This window comes from Papio anubis, chromosome 12 (genome assembly GCF_008728515.1).
Source record: "Papio anubis isolate 15944 chromosome 12, Panubis1.0, whole genome shotgun sequence".
In the NCBI taxonomy this organism is placed as follows: domain Eukaryota; kingdom Metazoa; phylum Chordata; class Mammalia; order Primates; family Cercopithecidae; genus Papio; species Papio anubis.
Window position 1 is genome coordinate 2,279,630 of NC_044987.1, and position 23,479 is coordinate 2,303,108.

The window sequence follows — 23,479 nt, forward strand, 5'->3', positions numbered from 1 at the left end:
AAGCCATTTTTTTTTTAACGTGCTTTAATTGCTTTTTGCTGGGGCCAGGGATATTTATGGGTTAGGAGATTGCCAAGTTATTTATTAGATGGAGTATCTAGGGATAGACTAATATAAATCACTTAGGCCAGTATTGAATATACCAGACACTCAGTAATTTAAAAAGCTTTAATAAAAATGCTAAAATATGAGACTTGTCTTTGGCTGTAATGAGACTCAGTTATCATGTTTTTATCAGCAATATTCAGTCACAGACCCCCCTGCCTTTTTCAAGAGTAAGAAAATGTGGATATAATCCTCATTTCTGTACTCTCCAGGTTTGTTGGAATTGAGGAAGGTTTTAAAAATTTGAAAAAAGGCTTATATAATAATTATTTGGGAAGCTAATTGCTGACTGAATTCCTCATTCTTAGAAATCCAAGAATTATAAGTAATGTTTTTTGTGGATCCAGCATGATAGTGAGTGGGGAAAACAACGTGGGGGTATATATGGCTAAACTTGGCTTATGTGTTGTACTTTCTATAAAAGAACCATTACTGTGTATGCTACACTTAAGCCCTGGTCTACAGAGAACAGAGTCAAAACTCACTGTGGGCCGGGCACGGTGGCTCACGCCTGTAATCCCAGCACTCTGGGAGGCCGAGGTGGGCAGATCATGAGGTCAGGAGATCGAGACCATCCTGGCTAACACGGTGAAACCCCATCTCTACTAAAAATACAAAAAAATTAGCCAGGCGTGGTGGCGGGCACCTGTAGTCCCAGCTACTGGGGAGGCTGAGGCAGGAGAATGGCGTGAACCCAGGAGGTGGAGCTTGCAGTGAGCCGAGATGGCACTGCTGCACTCCAGCCTGGGCGACAGAGCGAGACTCCGTCTCAAAAAAAAAAAAAAAAAAAAAAAAAAAAAAAAAAAACTCATTATGTTTAGAACCAATGGAAACCCTGAGAACTCAAAATGTAGTTGTTAATTTGTTTTACTGGAAATACTAAATTAATGGTCTATTCTATACGATTTTTTGTTTTTGTTTTTATTTAAATATTTTTCTTTTTTAGAGACACTTGGAGACACTGTACTCCCAGGCTGGAGTACAGTGGCACAATCACACCTAACCATAGTCTCGACCTCTTGGGCTCAAGCAGTCCTCCCGCCTCAGCCTCCCGAGTAGTCAGGACTATAAGTGCACGCCACCATGCCTGGCTCTGTGTGTGTGTGTGTGCGTTTTAAAGAGACAGGGACTTGCTATATTGCCCAGGGTGGTCTAAAACTCCTGGTCTCAAGCAAACCTTCCACCGTAGCCTCTGAAAGTGTTGGGATTACAGGTGCGAGCCACTGCTCCTGGCTTGATACCATTTCATAGTTTAAAAATTATATTTACTTTTATCATGTCATTTATTCACAGCTAGAACCTTTTGAAGATAGCTCTATCATCCGCATGCCACCAAATACTGCTTATTTTAATAAAATTACCCAATGGAAGAATAATCCCTGAGCTCAGACCCTTTCCCTTCTCTTCCTACAGTAGACAAGATGATGGACAAGTGCCCATTTCTTAAACATTTTCCAAATCCCATCTTCCTCCCAAGATAAAGAGTTTCTGTATCTGTTCCCAGATAATTTTCTTCTTCAATTCTGTCGTAGACTTGAACACACAATGACCACAACTTGGGTGCAGGGGTGAGGCACAGTGATCTAATCTTGGCAGCACAAAGCAGGTGGGAGAAGAGAAGAGGGGTGGGTGTTCAGTCACAGGCAGGAAATTTACTGGGAAGTGTACCTAGGCTGATTCCAGATAGATGGCCTGAGGGTGAGGCTGCATCCCAAGGGGCAGCCAACTCTGTTGAGATACCCCCTGGCCCCCAACATTGCTACTCAGGTGAGCAAAACACAACAGAGACCTGCAGCCCATTCATCCTTGGAAAGCTCGGGGTGTGGGCAGGAGTCTGTCAATACTCCCATGTCGCCAGGTGCCAGGCTGCAATATGGAGCAAGCCAGCGAGGCTCAGAGAGGCTGGGTCAATCTGTCCTGCTGATGTGGCTTCCAGAAGCTGTGCTCCAGACCCGGATGGAGACTGGGTCCTGTGCAGGGTTCTAGAATAAACTTAGAAGTAGGGTCATGGAAGAAACCACATTTCCCCTCAAAAGTTTAGGATGGGGAACAAAGATGGACACACAAAAGTCGTTTCAGAAAGCAATGGCAGACAGATCTGCTGGACAGTGACAAAATCAGGAAGGCTAGGAGTTGATGGAGACCAGGAGGGGCATGAAATCCTAGGAGTGGACACATCTGGCCTAATTCTCAGCCCAGGCATCATTCCACATCTACCTTCCCCAGCTGGGAGTGGCTTAAAATGTGATAGGACTGAGGCGGAAGACTGGAGGCATCAAGGACCGTCAGTGAGAAACTGAGGAATTCAGGCTGCTTGATCTGGGCCAGGAATGTCCCTGTTCACACTCCTCACTGATCATCTGTAACCAAGGATCACTAAATGACAGGTCCAGGAATTAAAGCAGAGAGTGAGAAGATGCTGGACCTCCCCTGCTTTGCCTCATTTGGTTTTCTCCCTACTCAGTGCAGCAGGTGCTTTTCGCATGACCTACTTTTCAGATCATCAAAGTGAGGGCCACTTCTGTTCCAAACCTTGCAAGACTTCCGTTTTACCCATCTCACTGTGTCCAAACCAAAAGCCCTGCCAGCAAGAGTAGAGAGACCCTGGCCTTTGAAGCCAGGCACATTGGATCACCTCAAGCTGTGGCCTGGCTGTAGCTGAGACCTTGGGTTCTGCAGTCAGTCAACAGGAGACACGTCTTAGCCTCTCCTCTTCCAGGCTGTGTGACATTTAGCAAGTTATTTAATCCCTCTCTGCTTCTATTGCCTAATCCTTAAAATGTAAAGTAGTAGTAAAACTGCCATGTAGGGTTTTCATAAGATGAAGTAAGTGATGTGCGGCAAACTTTGCACAGTGCCACTTGACACTTATTAAGTTCTCAATAAATGAGAGTTGCTGGCAAAAAAAATCTGGATATAGAACAAAGAGCCCATAACATTGTCATTTACTATGTGCCAGGCACTGTGACAAAACCCTTTTATATTCATTTACCATTTATTCCTCACAGTGACCCTATAAGTTACCTATGATCACGATGCTGTCCTGCAGTTTGAGAAACTGGGATTAGAGAAGTCACACAACTTGCTCAAGGTCACACTGTGAATAAGAAGGAGGGAGCTCGGGTTGTAGTAACAAGAGACTGCCATGACCGTGTTAAAGAAGAGGGTAGAGAAGGAGAGAGGTCTGAAACTCGCTCCAGGGAGGCTGGAAATACTCAGGGGCCTTCCTGCAAGAGAGAGACTTGGGTTGACAGAGGTCATGGGCTTGGTCACCACCTCACAGCAAATGCTTGACAGAACTGGGACTGGAACCAAAGTACTTCCTCATGGGCAAAATGGGAAGTTAGAGCGAGGGGCATTCCTAACATATATTTTGACTTGAAAAATCTATGATGTAAATTAAACCCTGTGATCCTGAGTGTGTGTGTGGCCAGAAGAACTCTCCAGGGAGCCTACAAGTCGGGGCGGGGGGGAAGGGAACAAAAGGAGCCTCCCAGAGGGAGGGCACCTCCATGCCCCAGAAAGAAGAGAACTCAACAAGAAAGACTCTTTTGCCGTATTCAGTTCCTCTGATCATGGTCACTTGTCTGAATTGTGCAAATTAAAAATAGGAAGTGTGTGTCTGAGTCTATAAATAACTTCTGTAAGAGACACTGTGGAGACAACCGTCACAGATGAACTTAGCAGAGCCTGAGAGCTTTGTGATGTCACCCAGTCCCTGGCATGTATTCATGTATGTGTTATTCAGAACCATTTGTTCTCATTCCCTATCATTTCTCTCATCAAAATAGAGCCAAGAGGAGAAAAGCAATCAGAATGGAGTGGGTCTATTCTGCAGCACAAAGTAAAACCATATCACACCAGGACATGGCGGGAGTCTGACTCACACTCAGAGTATATAAGACCAAATAACGTGGATCTGGCCCTGCCTCGAAGAATAGGATGTGACTTCATGCAATTAACCTAGTTCCAATTTGCTGGCTGCCCCCCTGGATCCTGAGAGGTTGTATTTTTCTGAAAATCTCCTGGCATTAGCAGTTACATTTAGCACACATTGATTGAGCACCTACCAGATACCAGGCATTGTGCTGAGAGGCACCTGGAATACTGAGATGAACAAATGACAGTTCTTAATTATAAGGATCCCCAGTCGAGTGAGTGAGAGAGACATAGAAAACAATAGAGCAGTGTGAAAAGTGCTGTGACACTAACCACATATCCTGCCATTCACCAGGCTCTGTTTATTTTACTCCCAAATGTCACTCAAATCTCTCCCTTTTGGCTCATCTCTCCTACTACTGCACTTGTCTAACCTTCTACCATTTCACTTTTGGACAACTCCCTAGCCAGTTTCATTTTCACTTGCTCAACTTCAGTCTATTCTCCACACTGCAGCCAGGAGTGACCAATTTGTGGAAATTCCTTGTCATGCTCTGTAATTACTTTGGTTACATTTCATTACACACACATTGTTTTACTTGCTAATTACTACTACTTCAATATTTTCACATTGGTATTATTTCATTTAAAGACATTACTATTTTACTATTAATAATGAGACATGACATTTATTTTTACTTTACTTTTATTTACTCTTTTAATTAATGACACATGATTTCATTAATTTTTCATTTTCATTACTTATTACGACATGACATTACATGCATTACTTTTTCTTGACACACATTACTTATATATATTTATTACTTATGATTACTGATATTACGATATTACTATTATTATATTTATTATTACTTTATTTCATTACTTACATTACGACAATTATGACATTATTACGAGGAATTTTCATTATTACGAGACATTATTAATGACGATGACATTTATTTTTTTACTTTACTCTTTGACATTTTAATATTTTATTACTTTATGATTTATATTATTTTTTATTATTATTACGACATTAATTTATTACTTATATGACATTACGATAACGAGATATTATTAATATTACGATACGACTATTTATTTATTTTACGATTTTATTACCTTTATTACTTTACCATACGACGATACTTTACATTAATTTACATGACACATTACTTAACGACATTACTTCACGACCACATTATTTATTTTACGACGGGATACTTTAATTACTTTATTTCATTTACCATTATATTTATGACATTACTTTATTATTATTACTTTACATTACGATTAATTTACTATTACATGACATTACTTTATTATTGTTTATTTTCATTTATTAATGACATTATATTTATTACGACATTACGACATTAATTTTATTACATGATTAAATGAATTATTATTATTACTTATTTCATCACCATAATTACCATCACTATCTTCACCACCCTTATCACCCTCAACATCACCATCACCGTCACCATCTATTACCATCATCATTACCATCATCACCTTCATCATCATCACCATTATCATCACCATCACCATCATTATTACCATCATCATCACCATAACCATTATCATCATCACCATTATCATCATCACCATAATCACCATCACTATCTTCACCATCTTTATCATCATAATCACCGTTATTATCACTATCACTATCATCATCTATCACCATCACTATCTTCATCACCACCTTTATCATCAGTACCATGATTTTCATCATAATAATCATCATCAGCAGCAGCAGCAGCAGCATCACGTCTTTAAACATTTTAATGTATCACTCAACTGCTGTTACAAAAAGATTGAAAATCTTAGTGTTTATTCAAAGAATCTGTAAGTTCCAGGGTCTACCTGCTCTTTCAGCCTCAGTTTCTGAGATTCGCTATGTTCACTTCATCCACACTCACTGAAGCTCATCATGCTCTCTGTTTTGTGGATCCTTTGCACAGGCTGATCCATCTGCCCAGCTCTGCCCACAACAAACCCTTCACCAAACTCACCAACCAGTAAAAAGTCCCTAGTATGGGCTATCATGGAGCTTTGAACCACTTCATAGCATAGCCAGAGTGAAATCACACTTAGATTCTCATGATGACTTGCCAGCGTCAGTGTTCTCCTGTATACACTAAGCTCCATAATTTACACGAGAAAAGGACCTTGTCTGTTTGTCATTCTACTTCCAATGTAATGCCTAGTTCATCGTGGGAACTCAAAAAATGTTTTCAGTGAATATATTAGATCATTACACATAGGTTGTCATGGAACACAGACATACATTTATCTGTAGAATGTGGGAACTGATGGAGAGAAGGTATTCTATCTCAATACCGGTTTTCAAGTATGAGTAAGAGTTGAGCATATGGATGGATGGGGAAGATGGCTCATGGGCAGAAGGAACAACACATGCAAAAGTGTGGATACATGAATTAACATGAGGTATTTGGAGCATTGCCAAATGGGCTGATGTGACTAGGACTGTGTGAGTTGTCTTGGAAAGAGAAGAGGAAACAGTGGGCAAGTTATGAGAATACTGCATAATGTCTGCTTAACGGGGAGTTAAGCAGACATTATGCAGTATTATTCAAAGAACTATCAATAAATGAAAAGAATATTTTCTGAGAACTTGTGTGTGTTCAATTGTCGTCTCTCCTTGTAGTACAAGACCTCATAAGAGATGATTGGCCATGACTGATGTTTTTATAAAACTTTTATGAAGATACAATTCACATACTATAAAATTAGTCCTTTATTAAGAGAACAGTTCAGAGCTTTTAGAATATGCATAGGTTGTACACTAGTCACCACTATCTAATTCTAGAATATCTTTATAATTCCAATAGGAAGCTCCACCTCCATCAACAGTCACTTCTCATTTATCTCTCTCCCTAGCTCCTGGCAACCACCAATGCATTTTTTATCTTTATGGATTTTACTATTCTGGATATTCTACGTGAATGGAATCAGACAGTATGTGGTCTTTTGTGTTCGGCTTCTTTCACTTAATATTTACATGGTTCATTCACATTGGGTCACATATCAGTACTTTGTTTCTTTGTATAGTTATATAATATTCCATTGTATAGGTGTATCACAGTTTGTTTATCCATTCATCTCTTGATAGATATTTGACTTGTTTTAAAATTTTGTGTGTTAGGACCAATGCATGAGCCGTTGTGTGGATATATGCCTTCGTTTCTCATAGGTACATAGCTAGAGTAGAATTGCTGACCCATATGATAGCTTACATTTAGCCTTTTGAAGAACTTACAGACTGTCCTCCAAGGTGGCTGCACTGTTTTACATTCCCACCAACTGTATTAGTCTACTAATTCTCCACATCCTTGTCAAAGCTTATTATTGTCCCTCTTTTTGATTAAAGTCATCATAGTGGATGTGAAGTGATATTTCATTGTGGTTTTGATATGCATTTTTTTCTGGTAAATAATGGTGCTAAACATCTTCTCATGCATACTGGCCATTAGTATATCTTCTTTGGAGAATTATTTATGCAATTCCTTTGTTCATTTTTTAATTGGATTATTTGACATTTTATTGCTTTTACTTATTTTGACAGTAGTCCCTTATTAGATATGTGATTTTCAAATACTTTCTCTTATTTTGTGGATTTTCTTTTCACTTGCTTTTTGGTGTCTTTTTGAAGCACAAACACTTTTAATTTGAATGAAGTCCAGTTTATCTATGTTTTCTGCTGTTGCTTGTGCTTCTTGTGGTATATCTTAAGAATTCATCACCTAATCAAAGGCTACGTAGTTTTTCTTGTGTTTTCTTCTAAGTTTTAGCCCTCACATTTAGGTCTTTGATCTATTAATGTTTTGAGTTGATTTTTATATATGGTATGAAGTAGGGGTCTGACTTCACTCTCTTGCAAGGGGATAGCCACTGGTCTCAGTACCATTCATTGAAAACACTATTCATTCCTCATTGAATTGACTTGGCACCTTGTTGGAAATGAACTGACCTTAAAATGTGGATACATTTTTGGATTCTCCATTCTATTCCATTAATATATATGCCTATCCTTATGCTGACTTTTAATAGTGCATATTTCCTAAGAATGTGTCGGGAATTAAAGGAAGCAATGTGTATAACAGCACTTGATGCTAGGCTTCAAGAAATAAACATAAACGATTTTGTTGTTGCTGCTGGTGGTGGTATTACTGTGTTCCCAGGAGGAACTCACTGATAGACCCAACTTGTTCCTGAAAGATCATCAGCTCCCAGGGTTTTAGACCAGAACAGACCTGGGGATTTGCAATCCAATGCCTCCATTCTAAAGCTAACCAAAACAAATTAACAACAATGCACACACACAAACACACAAGCACACAAGTGCACATACAGCTCTAGCCAGGTACATTAAATGATTAGCAAAAGGTCACAGAGCTACAGAAGGAAAATGTTCAGAAAATGCTCCTCCTTACACTTCATGCAGTGCTTTTTGCAAAATATTATACTATTTGAGTATACAGAATATCACACAACCTAGCCTAGGTAAATGCCATAATTCCCAATTTGCCTCTGGTTTAAGAAGTAAACATTTCTATTAAAATGCAAAAAGGTAACCCCATAAGGATAAAACATTGGATCTTTAAAAGTCTTTTTCTGTATTATTTTTATAAATTAGCCTTGAGTGTTTAAAATGGTAATGAAAAGTATTTCACATTTATATTAGCTTTTACATGGTCTCTTAATATTTTGTTATTCCCTGATAATAATAACAACAATAAAGTAAAAACAATAATAATAGCTATTTAAGCCATTTTGAAATAATTATCACTAATCTAATCTCCATATCTCTGTGATGCAAATATTTTTATGCCCATTTCACAGTAGAGGAAGCTGAAACTTAATGGCTTAGGTAATTTTTTTCAAAAATCACATAGAAAATACTCGGAAAAAAATTGTATTCAAACCTTAGCCCCTATGACTCCAAATCCCAAGATTTCTTTTTCTAACTCTGACATACAGCCTTAAATAAAACAATTAAGACTAGACAACCAATTGACAGAGACAGGGCAGAGTTGAGTGCAGGGAAGGCTGCCTTTGCAGTTACCTTGTGGAACCATCTCTAATGGGGAGCAGGTCCTGGAGGGACAGGATGCGGAGGGATGTAATGGAAGCTGGGCAGCTCTGGGTGACTGGGAGGGGACCAGACAGAACGGATGCCCCTTGCAGGGGTGTAGCAATGACTTGTAATGTTGGCTGCATGCCAAATCCACCTTGAGGACTTTCTGACACTATTACGCCCTGTTCTGATTCAGAGCTAATAATCTGCAATTTGAAAAAATTCCCAGAGAGTTCTTGACAATGTGGGAATTCTTGACAATGTGGACAGAATGAGGAAGCAGCCCTCAATACGCACCTGCTTTTGGCCAAGGATTGAGCTCAGAGTTTTACCCATACCTTCACCCTAACCATAAGCAGGTGTCATGAGCACTCCTCCTGGGAGAGGAAGCTGGCAAGATTCAGAGCTCACCTGCACTCAGGCATCCAGCTGAAGTGAGGCCAGGACCAGAGTCCAGAGCTGTGTGACCCCAAGGCCAGTGCTGTCCTGGTGACCTGAACCCCTCTCAGTGGGTCTGGCCCTGAGGGTGAAGACTGTGTCCCAGCATCCTGCCTTGTGGACACACTTCAGTTCCTTTATCTTGTCCTGTCTACCTCAAAGCTGTTGTCAAGACCAAATTAGATAATAAAGCCCCAAATACCCATCACATGCGAGGTATCATTACTTATTGCATTGCTAAGGATGTGGGCAAAGCTGAGGTAGGGAGCAGCAGCAGACACCTGTGCATCTGGTCCCAGGCCCACTTTGCTTCTGCCTCTCAGCTGAGATGAGGTCTGGGACCTGGCTGAGCAGGACATGGTGCTGAGGTCTTGTACCCTGTTCCTTCTAGAAACAGACACCCCTTAAAAGAAAATATTTTAAAAGCCAAGCAATTTCTTCATACACATGTGAGATTTGCCATATGCATTTGCTTAGGCCCAATAGCTCAGTTTAAGAGGAGGAAATTGATGGTTAGTCATTGAATATGCACATTTTACTCTGATAGCTAGAGTGTTTATGCACATATATACTCTACATATACTCTATGTACATATGAAATATATAGTAATGTTATACTATATTAAATATAGTATACAATATACTATATTATATTATTGTATATAACATATCATATAATGTATTTAAATATATATATATGTGTGTGTATCTCCAAGGTAAGCTTCATTTAGTTATAAGTCCCAACTTAAAGTTGGAAACTAAGATTTAGAAAATGAGCAATTAGGCACAGATAAAGCCATTTCTCTGATTCTAAATGGCGTGAACAATATCAATAATGAGTATATACAAAGGCTAATAGCAGCTAACATTTACCAGATACTTCCTTATTTCCATGCACTGTGCTCCTGTGTTGAATACATTTATATTTAGTTCTTGCAACAACCTGAAGACACAAGGTTTTCATCTCCATTGTACAGATGAGGAGCCATGGGCTTAGGCTCAGTAAATAAAAGTTGTCCAATGCCAAGCAGGTCTATTGGACTTCAGAACCAGAGGCATGTTCCCTGGCCTCTCACTGCCATTTCCACCACATTATATCAACTTTATGCAGGGTGGGGCTGATATGTGCAAAATCACACATTTCAATCCCAACTAACTTTACGGAAAGACGTGTTTCATCTTTGGGAAAGCCTTTTCCAGCTCAAGTCTTCTGTCTCCCAAGTACACAATCATTTGAATGAAACAGTATACAGAGTAGTCATTTATTTATTTAGCAAGTTTTTATTAAGCATCTATTAAATATTGTGTGGCAGGCATAGTTCTATTTACTGGGAGTGTAGTGGTTTGTAAAGTAGATAGTTTAGTGGGCCAGAGAGATGTTAAACAAATAGTCATATACGTGGATATAAAAGCCCAAAACTATGTATGTATTATACAAGAAAATGTAAAGGTTGAGGAGAGATTGTAACAAGAGGACCTGAATTAGATATTGGGGGCAGGGGACTGGGATCCTTAGCAAAGACTTCTCTAAGGAAGTAACATTAAAACTGAGCCCAGAAAAAAAATTACACACGTGAAGAATAGGATGATGAGGATTTCAGGGAGAGGATAGAGCGAGTGTCAGTCTCTAGGATGGGAGACACTTGACACATTATCGGATACTGAATTTAGAAACCCGTGCACTCATACATTATGTTTACAGGGATAAAGAAGATGTTACTGCATGTCCGTCATTGTGTGTATAATAGGAATACGAGGGTACCTATCACAGATCCTGTCCATGGGATAGCTCAGTTGCAAAGATAAATGGTGTGATAAAGGCGTAGACAAGAATGTCTTGGGGAGAGAAAGGGTGACTCAGACATCACAAGTAAGCTCTGAATGTGAGTTGAGAACTGGAGAGTGGGTGGATCAGATGGCACAGGTGTGGGAATGGGTTTTCCAAGCAGAGGGAATTGTGTGTCTAAAGGTACAAAGTTGAGAGGATGATGGAGCTCTGGAGAGAGGCTTTAGAGAAGGACCTAGAAGTTATGTTTTGGACAGACTGCAAAACAAATGGTTTTGTAAATCCTGTTAAGAAGTTTTAGGCCTTCCATCTTTATCAAGGGGCACATGTGGGACGTTTTAGGCAGAAGCAAGATATTTAAAAGATAACTGTGGAATTTCTATCTCTGTCTATCTGTCATCTATCTGTTTATCTATGTATCTATGTATCTATCTATCTATCTATCTATCTATCTATCTATCTACCTACCTACCTACCTACCTATCTATCTATCATCTATCTCTTTCTGTGTACCCACATACTTACCCAACTTCTGTCAATATATCATCTGTCTCTCTATATTTCTATCTATATTGATCTTTCTTCTTCCTAGCTATTACCCGTCTATCATCTATCCAAAATGACCACATTTTGAAGTTACCGTAGTTGTGCATTTAACCCTCTGCACAATCTATGCAAAGGCCCTATTGTAAAACACCACCGTCAGTGAAAAGATAAGCAGATACCTACGGCACCAGCAGGGGAAGCTCAATAGTGTCTGCACAGATGACACACTGTGCTATTTATTATCCTTTAGTTAAACTCTGTGGGTCCTACCATTTCCTTTGAGTAATTTGGGCATGTCAGGTAAGGTTATTATTCATTTCTTTATGTTTATATGTATATTTACAAGCAATAGCAATATGTATAGATGCATTTGCTACAGATACTCGTCTAAAAATTAAACAAAGATCACCTGCCAAAATATGGAGAAGCATTTAAAAGCTATCCCCAAGTGTTCCTTTCTTCACAAAGTCATCATGGAAACAAGGGTAGAGTTGTAGTGATATTGCGGAATTCAACTCAGATTTAAATTTACATTAAAAGTATTGAATACCTTCCTTGGCAAGCAGCATGCATGGCCCTGGGGAAACAAGGACAGTGAAAATAGGCCTCGCGTGTTGTGGCCTGCAGTGTGCAGGGGGCGCTGACTTGAATGGGATGGTTTTGTTCATCATGGCAGGTGCTGTGAGGGAAGATGCTCTGGGAAGACATTTGAAGCAGAGTACACAAACACGTGAAGGTTTGTGGATGGAAATTTTGTTTGGGGAATTGGTCAACAATAAACAAAGAGGAATCATAATACAGTGAGAGGAACTCTTGTTGACTGACCCTATAATTTTGATCAATTTATCTCCTCATGCCTCAGTTTCTTCAATATTAATGGTGAGAATATTTATTTGATTTATCTCACCATTTGTAAGGAGCTTGTTTATCTCAATAAACAAGGAATTTGAAAACAACAAAGTTGCTTATTAATGTTAGTTTCTAAGGATATTTAATTAAGAAGAGAAAGAACTTCCCTTTCTGCCAGTTCATCCTCTGCACTTCCTTTTCTGTTAGCGATCCACAGCCTGACACTGTACTTATCTTTCCTCCTTGGAGAAAATGACAGAGAACATGAAGGAGCTACAGAGGATGGCACACAACACTACCTGGGCTTAGTAGGAATGTCTCGGTTAGCCTTTGTGATCCTACTTCAGGAAGCTCTTTCCTCATGGGTAACATAGACTGAGCACCTGAGCAATGAGGATGACATGCTAAGCATCCATGGAGTTTTACATATCTCTTAATCCAGCATCCTTCACACTATCGGATGAGGTACGATGTCTGCGGAAAGAACAGTTCTGAGTTGGTGGCTGTGCTGAGTTCTATCCTGAGGCATCATAGCTGCCTCCATTCAATGAATGTGCTTTCCCCAGCTGTGTGTAACTTACTATTAGGGAGCCTTTAGGGTCTGAAAAAAAAATTAAGACAAAAAACTTCAGATGGCCTAACAGTTCCAGCTGAAGCAGACATTATTTTGAGAATATTTTGGAAGTTGCACTCGAGTTGTTGCTTTACAGAAGTGAAAAAAGTATTGACATTTCGAAGCCCAGAACTATTTTTTAACAAGCTAGAAAATATAGGAAAAAGAAAAAAAACAGGTAGAACATTTTTCTCAAGAGAATGCAGTGTAGCTAAAATGTACGCTATTTTTCCCCAGCATGTATTTGGGTAAAATATGTGCACTGAAATTTCAGGCCAAATCCTAATGCAGAAATAATCCCAAATATGGCAGATTTATAAGATAGGCAATTTTTATTTATTTGCTAATGTAGATTAAGAGCTCAAATGTTCTACTTGTTACTCATGGCTTCTCCTTGAAAAGACTTACCTGTAAGGTCTCAGCAGCATAAAACTCCAAGCTGCAAAATTGTCTGAATTCAGCATTTGCCATAATTCTCCTTTGCCATCAGCTCAGCTCAGGTTTGTTTGGAATTGACCTGCCCTGTACCTGTTTGGTAATTAATAATTCACAATTAAATTGGCAGTACAAATACATCAGCATGTCTGCAGGCTTGGAGCCTCCGCTCTGTGTTATCTTCCTTTTATTTGAGGATCTGAAAGAAAATTGGAAAGAAAGATTTGAGTATCTAAAATCTTCCATTCAAAGCTTTACCTCCCTTAGTTTTGGGATTTCTTTTCAATCTGTTTTGGATCTTTCTTTCAAAGAGAAATTAAGCATGTACCGTTGTCAGACTCTGTGATTTACACTGAGGAGTAGAGATGTGTGTGATTCCACACTTGCCCTCCAGCTCCTCATTCTCTAGGTGCAGAGACAGTCAGAAGACAATAAGCTGCCATACATAGAGCACGTTCAGAGCCCTCCCTGGGACAGGTCTAAACAAAACGCAGCAGAAGAGATGACTGTTTCTGCTTTCAGGATGTAGGGAGAGGTTAGGGCAAATGGCAGGGGAGAGAGGATGTTAGGGTACCCTTTGAAAGATGAGTCATATCTGTTGGTAGGGAATCAAAAAAAGACAGTCAAGGAAAAGAAAAGTTATGGGAGTGCTGATGCTTTTAAAACATTCAGGAGAAGATAAGGGGCCAGTGTGTGCCATGCGCTTTGTTAGAGGAAACGGGGCCTGAGATGAGGTTTGTTGGTGGGTTTGGGGGTTCGACTCCAGAGAGCTCAGGTCATGCAGAAGGCTTTGTTTGTTAAACGTGGTAGGCCATTCTGGGGTAAATGAGTAAGGAGGAGAGAAGTTTGATTCCATGATTACTTGGAAAGATTGCTCTGGCTATGTGTAGGGAATAGATTGGTGGGACCCCAAAATGGAAAGAGGCCGGGTGGAAGGTTCCTGGTGGGAGGCTACTGCAATTATCTGTGAAAATTGGTGAGAAACAACCAAGACAGTGGTGGTGATAAATAAGAGGTGAGAAGGAATCTGGGCGTTTTCCAATACTGACCTTTGAGTTGAAGAGAATCAAGGCCTGGAGGTGAGAGAGTAAGACCAGGTGTCATTTTAGGCTAAAATTTGTAGTGCTGTGGGTACATGGGCATGGTCCTGGCTCATGAGAGGAAAACTGTTGTTTGTGAAATATGTTTTTCCTGACATCATCATGATCGTCGTTATCGTCATCTTAGGAGCTAACATTTATTGAGTGCTTACTTTATATCAGTCTCTCTGCTAAGCCGTTATTTCACCTAAACTCACTGTGTTGTGAGTTTAGCTACTACTATCATCCACATTTCACGAGTGAGAAAAATAAAGCTCAAAGGGACAAAGGCAGGTCACCTTGCTAACGGTCATGTAGCAGGTGAGGAATTAAGCTGATTGAAACATTGGTCTATCTGAATCCAGAACCCTGCTCCTAACCACTAGGATATGATGCCACTTAAAAAATACAATTTGGAGTACAATCTCATGGTTGCAGTAGTAGTAAGGACACACATGCATTGCTGGTTGGATCCAGGATTTTCTAACTCTATCAAGAGAGTCAGAGAATTTCACTGAGTTTTAAAGGATGTGTTTTAAGGGATGGTGAGGGGTTGTCAGGTTAAAATAAGTGAGAAACAAAATAATTCCAGGATGGAACAACCTGTTCAAGGTCAAAGATTTTAAAAGGGTCTGCAATGCTCAGAAAATAGTAACTAACTCAGCGTTATCAGCATTTTGAGTGCAATATTGGGGAAGACTTGAGGCTGAGGACAGTGGTCCCTCATGGTTATCAGCTTACGCCACTGATTCCACTAAAAACAATAAACATGGGGATAAACAGGAGCTCTTGGAAGGCTTTGTGAATATTTTTGATTTCGCCTTTTAATCAACAGTCACACCCTCTCTCAGGTCCTCTGCTTCCCACCAGTGTTCCCACATCTGCCTCCTGCTATCACCAAGGTATAATATAGAGCTCCTTCTACCATAAGTACAAGGCAAATGTTTATGGCCCTATCTTTGGCGAATCAAGCAACTTGAAATTTATTATTGTGAACAATATTTATCATAAAAACATGCTATACAAAATTTGTAGGCTAACACCTCCTTTTAAGTGCAAAGAATTATTCTCAGGTATTTCTTCTATCCTGTTTCCTTACAGTTCCTCCTCAGATCATGAATATCTCCTCAGACGTCACTGTGAATGAGGGAAGCAGTGTGACCCTGCTGTGTCTTGCTATTGGCAGACCAGAGCCAACTGTGACGTGGAGACACCTGTCAGTCAAGGGTAAGATGCTGACCTGGAGGACGTTTTCAGCAGTAGTATGTTAAAGTCTTGGCTCTTATGCACAACAGAGCTTCAGGAATCAGAAAACATTTTGTAGTCCAGTCATATAAAATCAAGCAGGCAATATGCACCAATTGCTGGCTTTTTCATTTCCAAAGAAGGATTCATAGAGGAAATTTGCTAAATTATGGTCTCAGTCATTTTTATGGCCTTAGGTGGCTTCTGTTTTCCAAACTATGAAGAACAAAGGACATAAGAATAACTTCCAATGAAGATGTGAATTTCTGAAAGTAGAGGTGGGTCAGTTGGTGGTTTGTTCTTCCTGGAAATAGAGCACAAGGGTATGAGTGTGGCCATGGAGAAGTTTGGCGTTATTGTGTGTCCAGGAGAAAAAGGATCTCCTTGCTTCAGCACTTTTAGGACATTTATCCAGAGCCACACATGTCTGACCTGTCCATAAACAGTTCACCTTGAGTGGAAGAAGGATGATGGAAATGGTTAAGTGCACTTGGGCATGACTGTGCTGAGCAGTCAATAATTGGTATGAAAACATCGGTTAAAACCATTTCCAACTTAATAGCAAGGGAACCAGAAGGACAGTGGGGCTTGTCCTTTTGGAAATAAAACTTGCCCCAAGCCAAACTTGAAGAGATGGGCACAGAGCCACTTGAAATATTTACACTGCTACTAAAAGCTGTGATTAATTCTAGGAATTATACAAGAAACAAGAGCTTCCTCAGGCATTAAAAATTCAAACATGAAACCAAGTAAATAGGAAAAATGTGTGGAGTATGCCTACGTAACATTCAAAAGTAATATGGATCTACAAGAAAGTGTAAGAGTAAATCTTAGTAATATTGAGAAAGACGAAGATTTGCCAGGACAAGAAAAGCCCTAACCATGACAGAACAAAAGTAATAAATTCATGTTAATACCGAAATACCCAAAATTGTGTGATTTAAATAACAGAAATGTATTTCCTCACATTTCTGGAGGCCAGATGTCTGAGGTCAAGGCGTCAGCAGGGTTGGTTCCTTTCAAGAGCTTGAGGGAGAATTCGTTCCACGTCCTTCCCTGGATGCTGATGGTTTGCTGGTAGTCACTGGCATTGCTTGACTTGTAAATCTATTACCCTGATCTCTGCCTTCATCTTCCTATGGCCTTCTTCCTAGATGCATCTGTGTCCAAGTTGTTCCTTTTAATAAGGATATAAGCCATCATATATCAGGGTCCACACCAGTAACTTCATTTTAACTTGATTACCTCTATAAAGACCCTATTTCTAAATAAGGTCACATTCTGAGGTATCAGGGGTTAGGAATTCAAGGTATCATTTTTATAGGGTTGTAACTTAACTCATCACAGCCTTCATCAAAATTAAAAACCTTCAGTGGAGTCACAGACTGGATAAAAACATTTACTGTGCATATATTTGACAAAAAATTTACATCTACTGTATATGAAGAATTCTTCCAACACAATTCTGACACTCTACCTCAAAGTGAACAAAAAATTTGGTCAATTCCAAAAGAAGATATAGTATGTGAATGGCAAATAAGTACACAAAAATATGACTAACATCTTAATCGTATAAATAAAAATTAAACCAAAAATGAGATACCATTGTATAATCCCTAGGAAGACTAAAATTAAAAAGGCTGATAATATTGAGTGTTGGTGAGGATGTGGATCAGCTGAAGCTTTATATATTAACTCTGCAACTGTAAAAACATATAAGCACAATGGGGAACAATTTCACATTTTTTTATAAAGTTAAACATACACTTAGCATACGCACCAGCAATTCCACTCCTAGGCATTTATTCAAGATAAATGAAAGCATATGCTCACAAATGTATATTGTACACAAATGTTTTTTAGCAGTTTCATTAATAATAGCTGTAAACTATGAATAACCCAAATAACCATTGACAGACGAATAGATTAATTGTGGAATATTCTAACAACAGATTGCTACTCAGCAATTAAAAGGAACAAACAAGTGATGCACATAACAAAATGGATGTATCTCAAAAATGGCGTGCTGAGGAAGATAAGCTAAAAATTAAAAAACACATGCTGTATGAATTTGTTTGCATGAAATCCTATAATAGTCAAAACTAATCTGGAATGGCAGAAGTCAAGTCAGTGGTTACTTAGGGTAGGGATTTGGGGAGAAGTGACTGCAAAGGGCCACAAGAAATTTTGGGGGATGTTGGAAAAGTTCTGTATCTTGAAGGTTATGTTGGTGTCAAAATTAGTCAAAACTAATAAAACTGTAAAAAATAAGTGTATTGTATTGTTGGTAATTAGATTTCAATTAAATTTGAAATATAAATATACAGAAATGTAGACAATAATGATCTTTTTTTCCTAATTTGAAACATTAATTATGTCATTGCATTTATCAAATAAGAGACTGGATCTTCTGCTAGGAGTATCATTCAAGCTTTTGCTGCTTTTCTCTTTGTGGACTGAGAACACATATTTTTGCTCCTGCCTTGTTATAGGGAAAGATAATGCTAATAAATTAGCCTAATATTCTTGGTATAAAGACCTCAGCTGTTAAAACCTAGAATGTCTCTATATCATAAAGTAAAATTAATGAGAGTATTAAAGTATATGTAAGGGATATCGCAAAACTCAAACTTAATATAAACACAGCAATAATGTTCCCAAAGACATGGGTTCCATGATAATTTTGCCTAAAGTTTGAGATAATTTTGGATTTATATTATATACAAAACTGTGTCTAACCATCAGAGCGACTTTTATATATTTGGTCAAATCAAATGTCTTTATAAATGCTTGAAATCCCAGAATGTAGTTATTTGATCCTAAACACACAGTTCTGTAAGCTTGGAAATCATTTAAAAGGCGTTTTGACTTTATGTAAATGTTCTAAAGCAATTCTTTATAATAGTACACTGGTAAGATTTCCCTTTTAAAATAAGGGGGATTCATTCGTATTCCCGATCTCTTATGGAATGTAATAGCTGCCATTTAGCCTCACTGGAAAATCCTAAATTTAAGTGATCCCTCTCTTCTTTAAATCTCACAGGCTGTGCTCTACTTTGGAGTTGCCTTTGTTTTCTCATAGGCTTGGCCTTAACTTTGCTGTCTTTCACTTTCACTATTGTCTTTCCCCTTCCCTCTCTCAATGATATTTAAGCATTTGAACTCCAAAAAATGGTTTCCCAGTTTGAAAAGCACAGGGGCTATGCTAATCTTCTCTGTAGCATTTCAATTTTATACCTAATGTAGGTGACGGGTTGATGGGTGCAACACACCACCATAGCATGTGTATACCTATGTAACAAAACCACACGTTCTGCACATGTTCCCCAGAACTTACAGTATAATAAAAAAAAAGAAAAGCTCTGGAATATGAAGTATTTGTAAGTTTAAAATTTGCATCTGCAGGGTGGCTACCAATATTTATTTTTAGAAGGATGCTCCTTCTGACTTGCAATTAGGGAGTTGTTTTAAAAGATTAGACGTACATTCAATAAAACTTGAACATCAAACAGCATTTTTTAGAAAAATTTGTTGATTGATTCAGCATGGAAGAATAAGAAATAAAGGTTGCAATGATATTTTCTTTGAAATTCCAGTAGGATTACGGTGGAGGAGTTAGCTAATGCAATATTTGAAATATATGATTTAAATTTGGGGATCTATAAACAGGGACGAGTAAATCAGCCTTCGTTTAAGAAAAATATTTTAATAAGCAGATTATTAAAAATTAAAAATAGTAACAATCACACTTACAGTTTAAGATGGCAATATGAGTACATGCTGTTGACCCCTTACAATTGTAGAAAAGAGGTAAAAATAAATGAATAAATAAATCCATTATCGCATGAGAAAAATAATAATAAGCTTTGATGGATCTGAAACTATGAGGAATCTCTGAAATATAAAAAGTAGACAGATATAATGAAGGAAAAAATACAGCTCAAAATACAGAAATGCAATCTCTACCTAAGATGATAATGGTTGAAGAGTGAAGGTTTCAGGTAGTGAAACTGCACTGGTAAGTGATTAAAGTGATTGGAGTGGGAGGAGGCAAGGGAGTGAGAGGAGCCTGGGTAGCCTTTGCCCATGTTGGTGGTGTAAATACTCCCATCATTGACGTTTCTGGGGAGCCCCTTTGAAGTAATTTTTCTTTTCAGGTATATTTGTTTCACAAAAACAAATAAACCAAAGACATATCCTTCTTACCAAAGTAGGGTAAAAGTTTTGAAACATCCCCAAGTTTCCAAAGGTGGATCTGAAGACTTCCCAGCTTTTCTGCTCTCTAGACTGAGTAAGCTGCGGGAGCCCTGTCGACCTCTCGTCTCCTTGGCAGTACTGAAAGTGTACCAGATTTCCAGAACCCGGGCATTTTCGAGGACACGTGCCTCACTTTTGAGGAAAGCTGGATGTTACCAGGATCATGAATAAATGTTGTGAACATAACGAAAAGCACTATGCAACCGTCCCTCTGGGGGTTTGCTGTTTCTGTGCAAACTGCTGAGCTTTTGACTGTGTATTCATTCTTAATCTTTATATATAAAAATCTATACTTAATTTTTTCAATAGCAGGCAATGGCTTACTAAAAATATTTATATAGATCTGCTAGAGGGTATGGCACTTGTGTAGCAGCCTTTACGTATATGGAAATCTGTACTTAGTCACCCATGGCCCAGGAAGTAGAATAATGATGGAATTATTATTCTATATAACACAGGCTGCTGCCTCAAAAAATTTTCCAAAGGAAAAAGTCAGGACCCCAAACAAGCAAGCAAAGTGGATTGGAATACATTGTGAATCAGCTGGGCTTCAAGAATTATTTCCTTTCCCATTCCTGAAGGACAAGAGAAGGGAAGCTGGGCCACCATCACTGGCAGGCTCTTCTAGGCACATGAGTAATGTGAAAAAGTTGCAGGGATGGGCGTGGCAGAAGACCCTAGAGCCTGTTGTGTTCTAAGGAGGGTAGTCATCCCCTCTTGCAATGCCATAGGAATCCACTGCAATGCCTCGCACACCTGGCTCTGCTGCCATGACATATTTGGAAAGGCCAGATGTTTGGGAAAAAATAACAAAGTCTTCCTTCCTGTCTCTCCTCCCCTGAGATTTTAAGATGACAACACTTCACCCATGAGTGAGCTGCTCATACAGTCTACTCAGATACAGTAATATCTCAGGGAGCAAGTTATTTCATAGAAGTGAACTTTCCAGGTAACCAAAGCTGACTCTTTTATGCATTTACTCAAGTTATTTCCACTGAAAGCATTTAAAGCATGAATTATGTTCTATTCTGTTTATTTTTGTCTAGTGAATGCCATTTATGTTCTATTCTGTTTATTTTTGTCTAGTGAATGCCATTTAGCCTCATCTTTACATTGTAACATCAAGATTATACATATAGATTGTTTGTATCTTGGCATTTGGGGACTGCGATGACTAGGAATATGACCCTTAAATACCATCAATACTGTTTAAAATCTTGTGTCTTTTAAAAATAGTTCTTGTAGTGTTTCTTTCTTCCTTTCAATCAGACTTGTCAGTTCTTCCTAAAGTCAGTGCACCTGTCTTTTAGCAGCCACGTTTCTTCTGATGATCTGCTTCTAATTTGTCTTGAGCAAGAATCTATACAACTAAGTTGATTAGTCCTAAATAAGATGTAGTGGTGGGAAAGGGCCTTCTTTGAGTGAAAGGCATTAGCTTTTAGGAATGTGATCAATGGCACTGATGACTTCTGTCTGGGAGAAATAATGTTTGGCTGTGTTCTAGATATCTGAGGTTGCTAAATGAGAGAATTCCATGGAAGTAAAGAGCTAATGCTAGCAAAATCACCACCCGTGGTTATCACCTGGTTGGGCAGTTTTGTCTTCTAGTCACTCTGGTAGATGTTCAGGTTAGAAATATACCAATCAGCCGGGCTCTGTGGCTCATGCCTTTAATCACAGCACTTTGGGAGGCTGAGGTGGACAGATCACCTGAGGTCAGGAGTTCAAGACCACCTTGGCAAACAGGGTGAAACCCCGTCTCTACAAAAAAATATAAAAAATTAGCCAGGCGTGGTGACTCATGCCTGTAGTTCCAACTACTCAGAAGGCTGAGGCAGGAGAATCTCTTGAACCCAGGAGGCGGAAATTGCAGTCAGCTGAGATCGGGCCATTGCACTGCAACCTGGGTGACAAGAGCAAAACTCTGTCTAAAAAAAAAAAAAGTACTGATTCACGACTGTTTCTGCTACAGCGTTCATTTTTCATGCTAGAAATTCCTAAAGAGAAAGTCTTAGAAGAAATCACCAAGTTCTTAGCACTCCAAATAAAAGATGCATTGACCCACACTTGAGTATAGGTATTGGATAGGCTGTTGGATGGTGGTGTTAGTCCATTGGATAGGCTGTTGGATGGTGGTGGTAGCCCATTGGATAGGCTGTTGGATGGTGGTGGTAGCCCTGGGCTGAGTTGTTAACACACGGAGTGACTTAACAAATGTTGATTTATCTCACTGATCCTCAAAACCCTTTACTGCAAAATGGGAACGACTTTATCAGTTTATTTTGGGTATCAAAAGAGAAAATGAATGGAAAGCAGGTAATAGTGTTGAACACTAACTCAACAGTTATTTCTAAACTGTAGTTGTGCCATATTTGCATTTGAATGCATTCTTTGAATCCATGTAGCATACAGATTAGCCTGGGTGCTGGTTATGATGGTATTATGATGAGTGCATACTGTATGCCTAGCCCCGTTTTGTGCGTTTTTTGTGTTTTAACTCATTGAATGTGCGAGCAGCCTTGAGAGAAAAGTGATATTTTTTACTATTTTATTACCTCTTGTCTTTGTCTCTTATTCCTTCACAGTTCTGAGGTCTTTGATTCATTTCTTTGGCCTGAGTGTAGATTGGGAATGATACAGCAGTTTTATTTGTGATAGGCAAAAAGCCAAATGTCCTTCATTGGGTATATGGTTAAACTGTGGTATAATCGCACCATGAAATACTACACAGCAAAATAAAGGAATGAACTATTGTTCCATTTGACAACTTGGATGGACCTGAAAGACATTGTGATGAATAAAAAGAGTTGGTCTCAAACGTTTGCATATTGTATGATTCCACTTTTATAACATTCTTGAGTTGTCAAAATTGTAAATATGCACAAGAGGCCAGCAGTTGCCAGTGGTGAGAGTAGCAAAAGGAAAGTGAAGCAGAAGGGAGTTGCCTTAGGTTGATGGAGCTATACTGTATCTTGATTGTTATGGTACCTATATGACTCAGTATGTGTGACTGAATGTTGTCGAACTATACACAAAGACATAAAAATAAGTACATGCAAAAACTAGTGAAATGCAAGTAAACTCCACAGTGCAATTATTCATAACTTTATTTATTTTTAATTTTAATTTTAATT

General features: G+C 38.8%; 1 protein-coding gene across 8 annotated transcripts in view; it reads left to right on the forward strand.

The window, feature by feature from the left end:
- Positions 1-23,479, forward strand: part of OPCML (opioid binding protein/cell adhesion molecule like) — a 1,159,098-nt gene that overhangs the window by 1,025,862 nt on the left and 109,757 nt on the right. For all 8 annotated transcript variants that reach the window (XM_017949265.3, XM_017949264.3, XM_031653869.1 and 5 more), the window contains one exon: positions 15,945-16,070. In XM_017949265.3, coding sequence (XP_017804754.1) covers positions 15,945-16,070 — 126 coding nt within the window. The remainder of the gene's footprint in view (positions 1-15,944; positions 16,071-23,479) is intronic.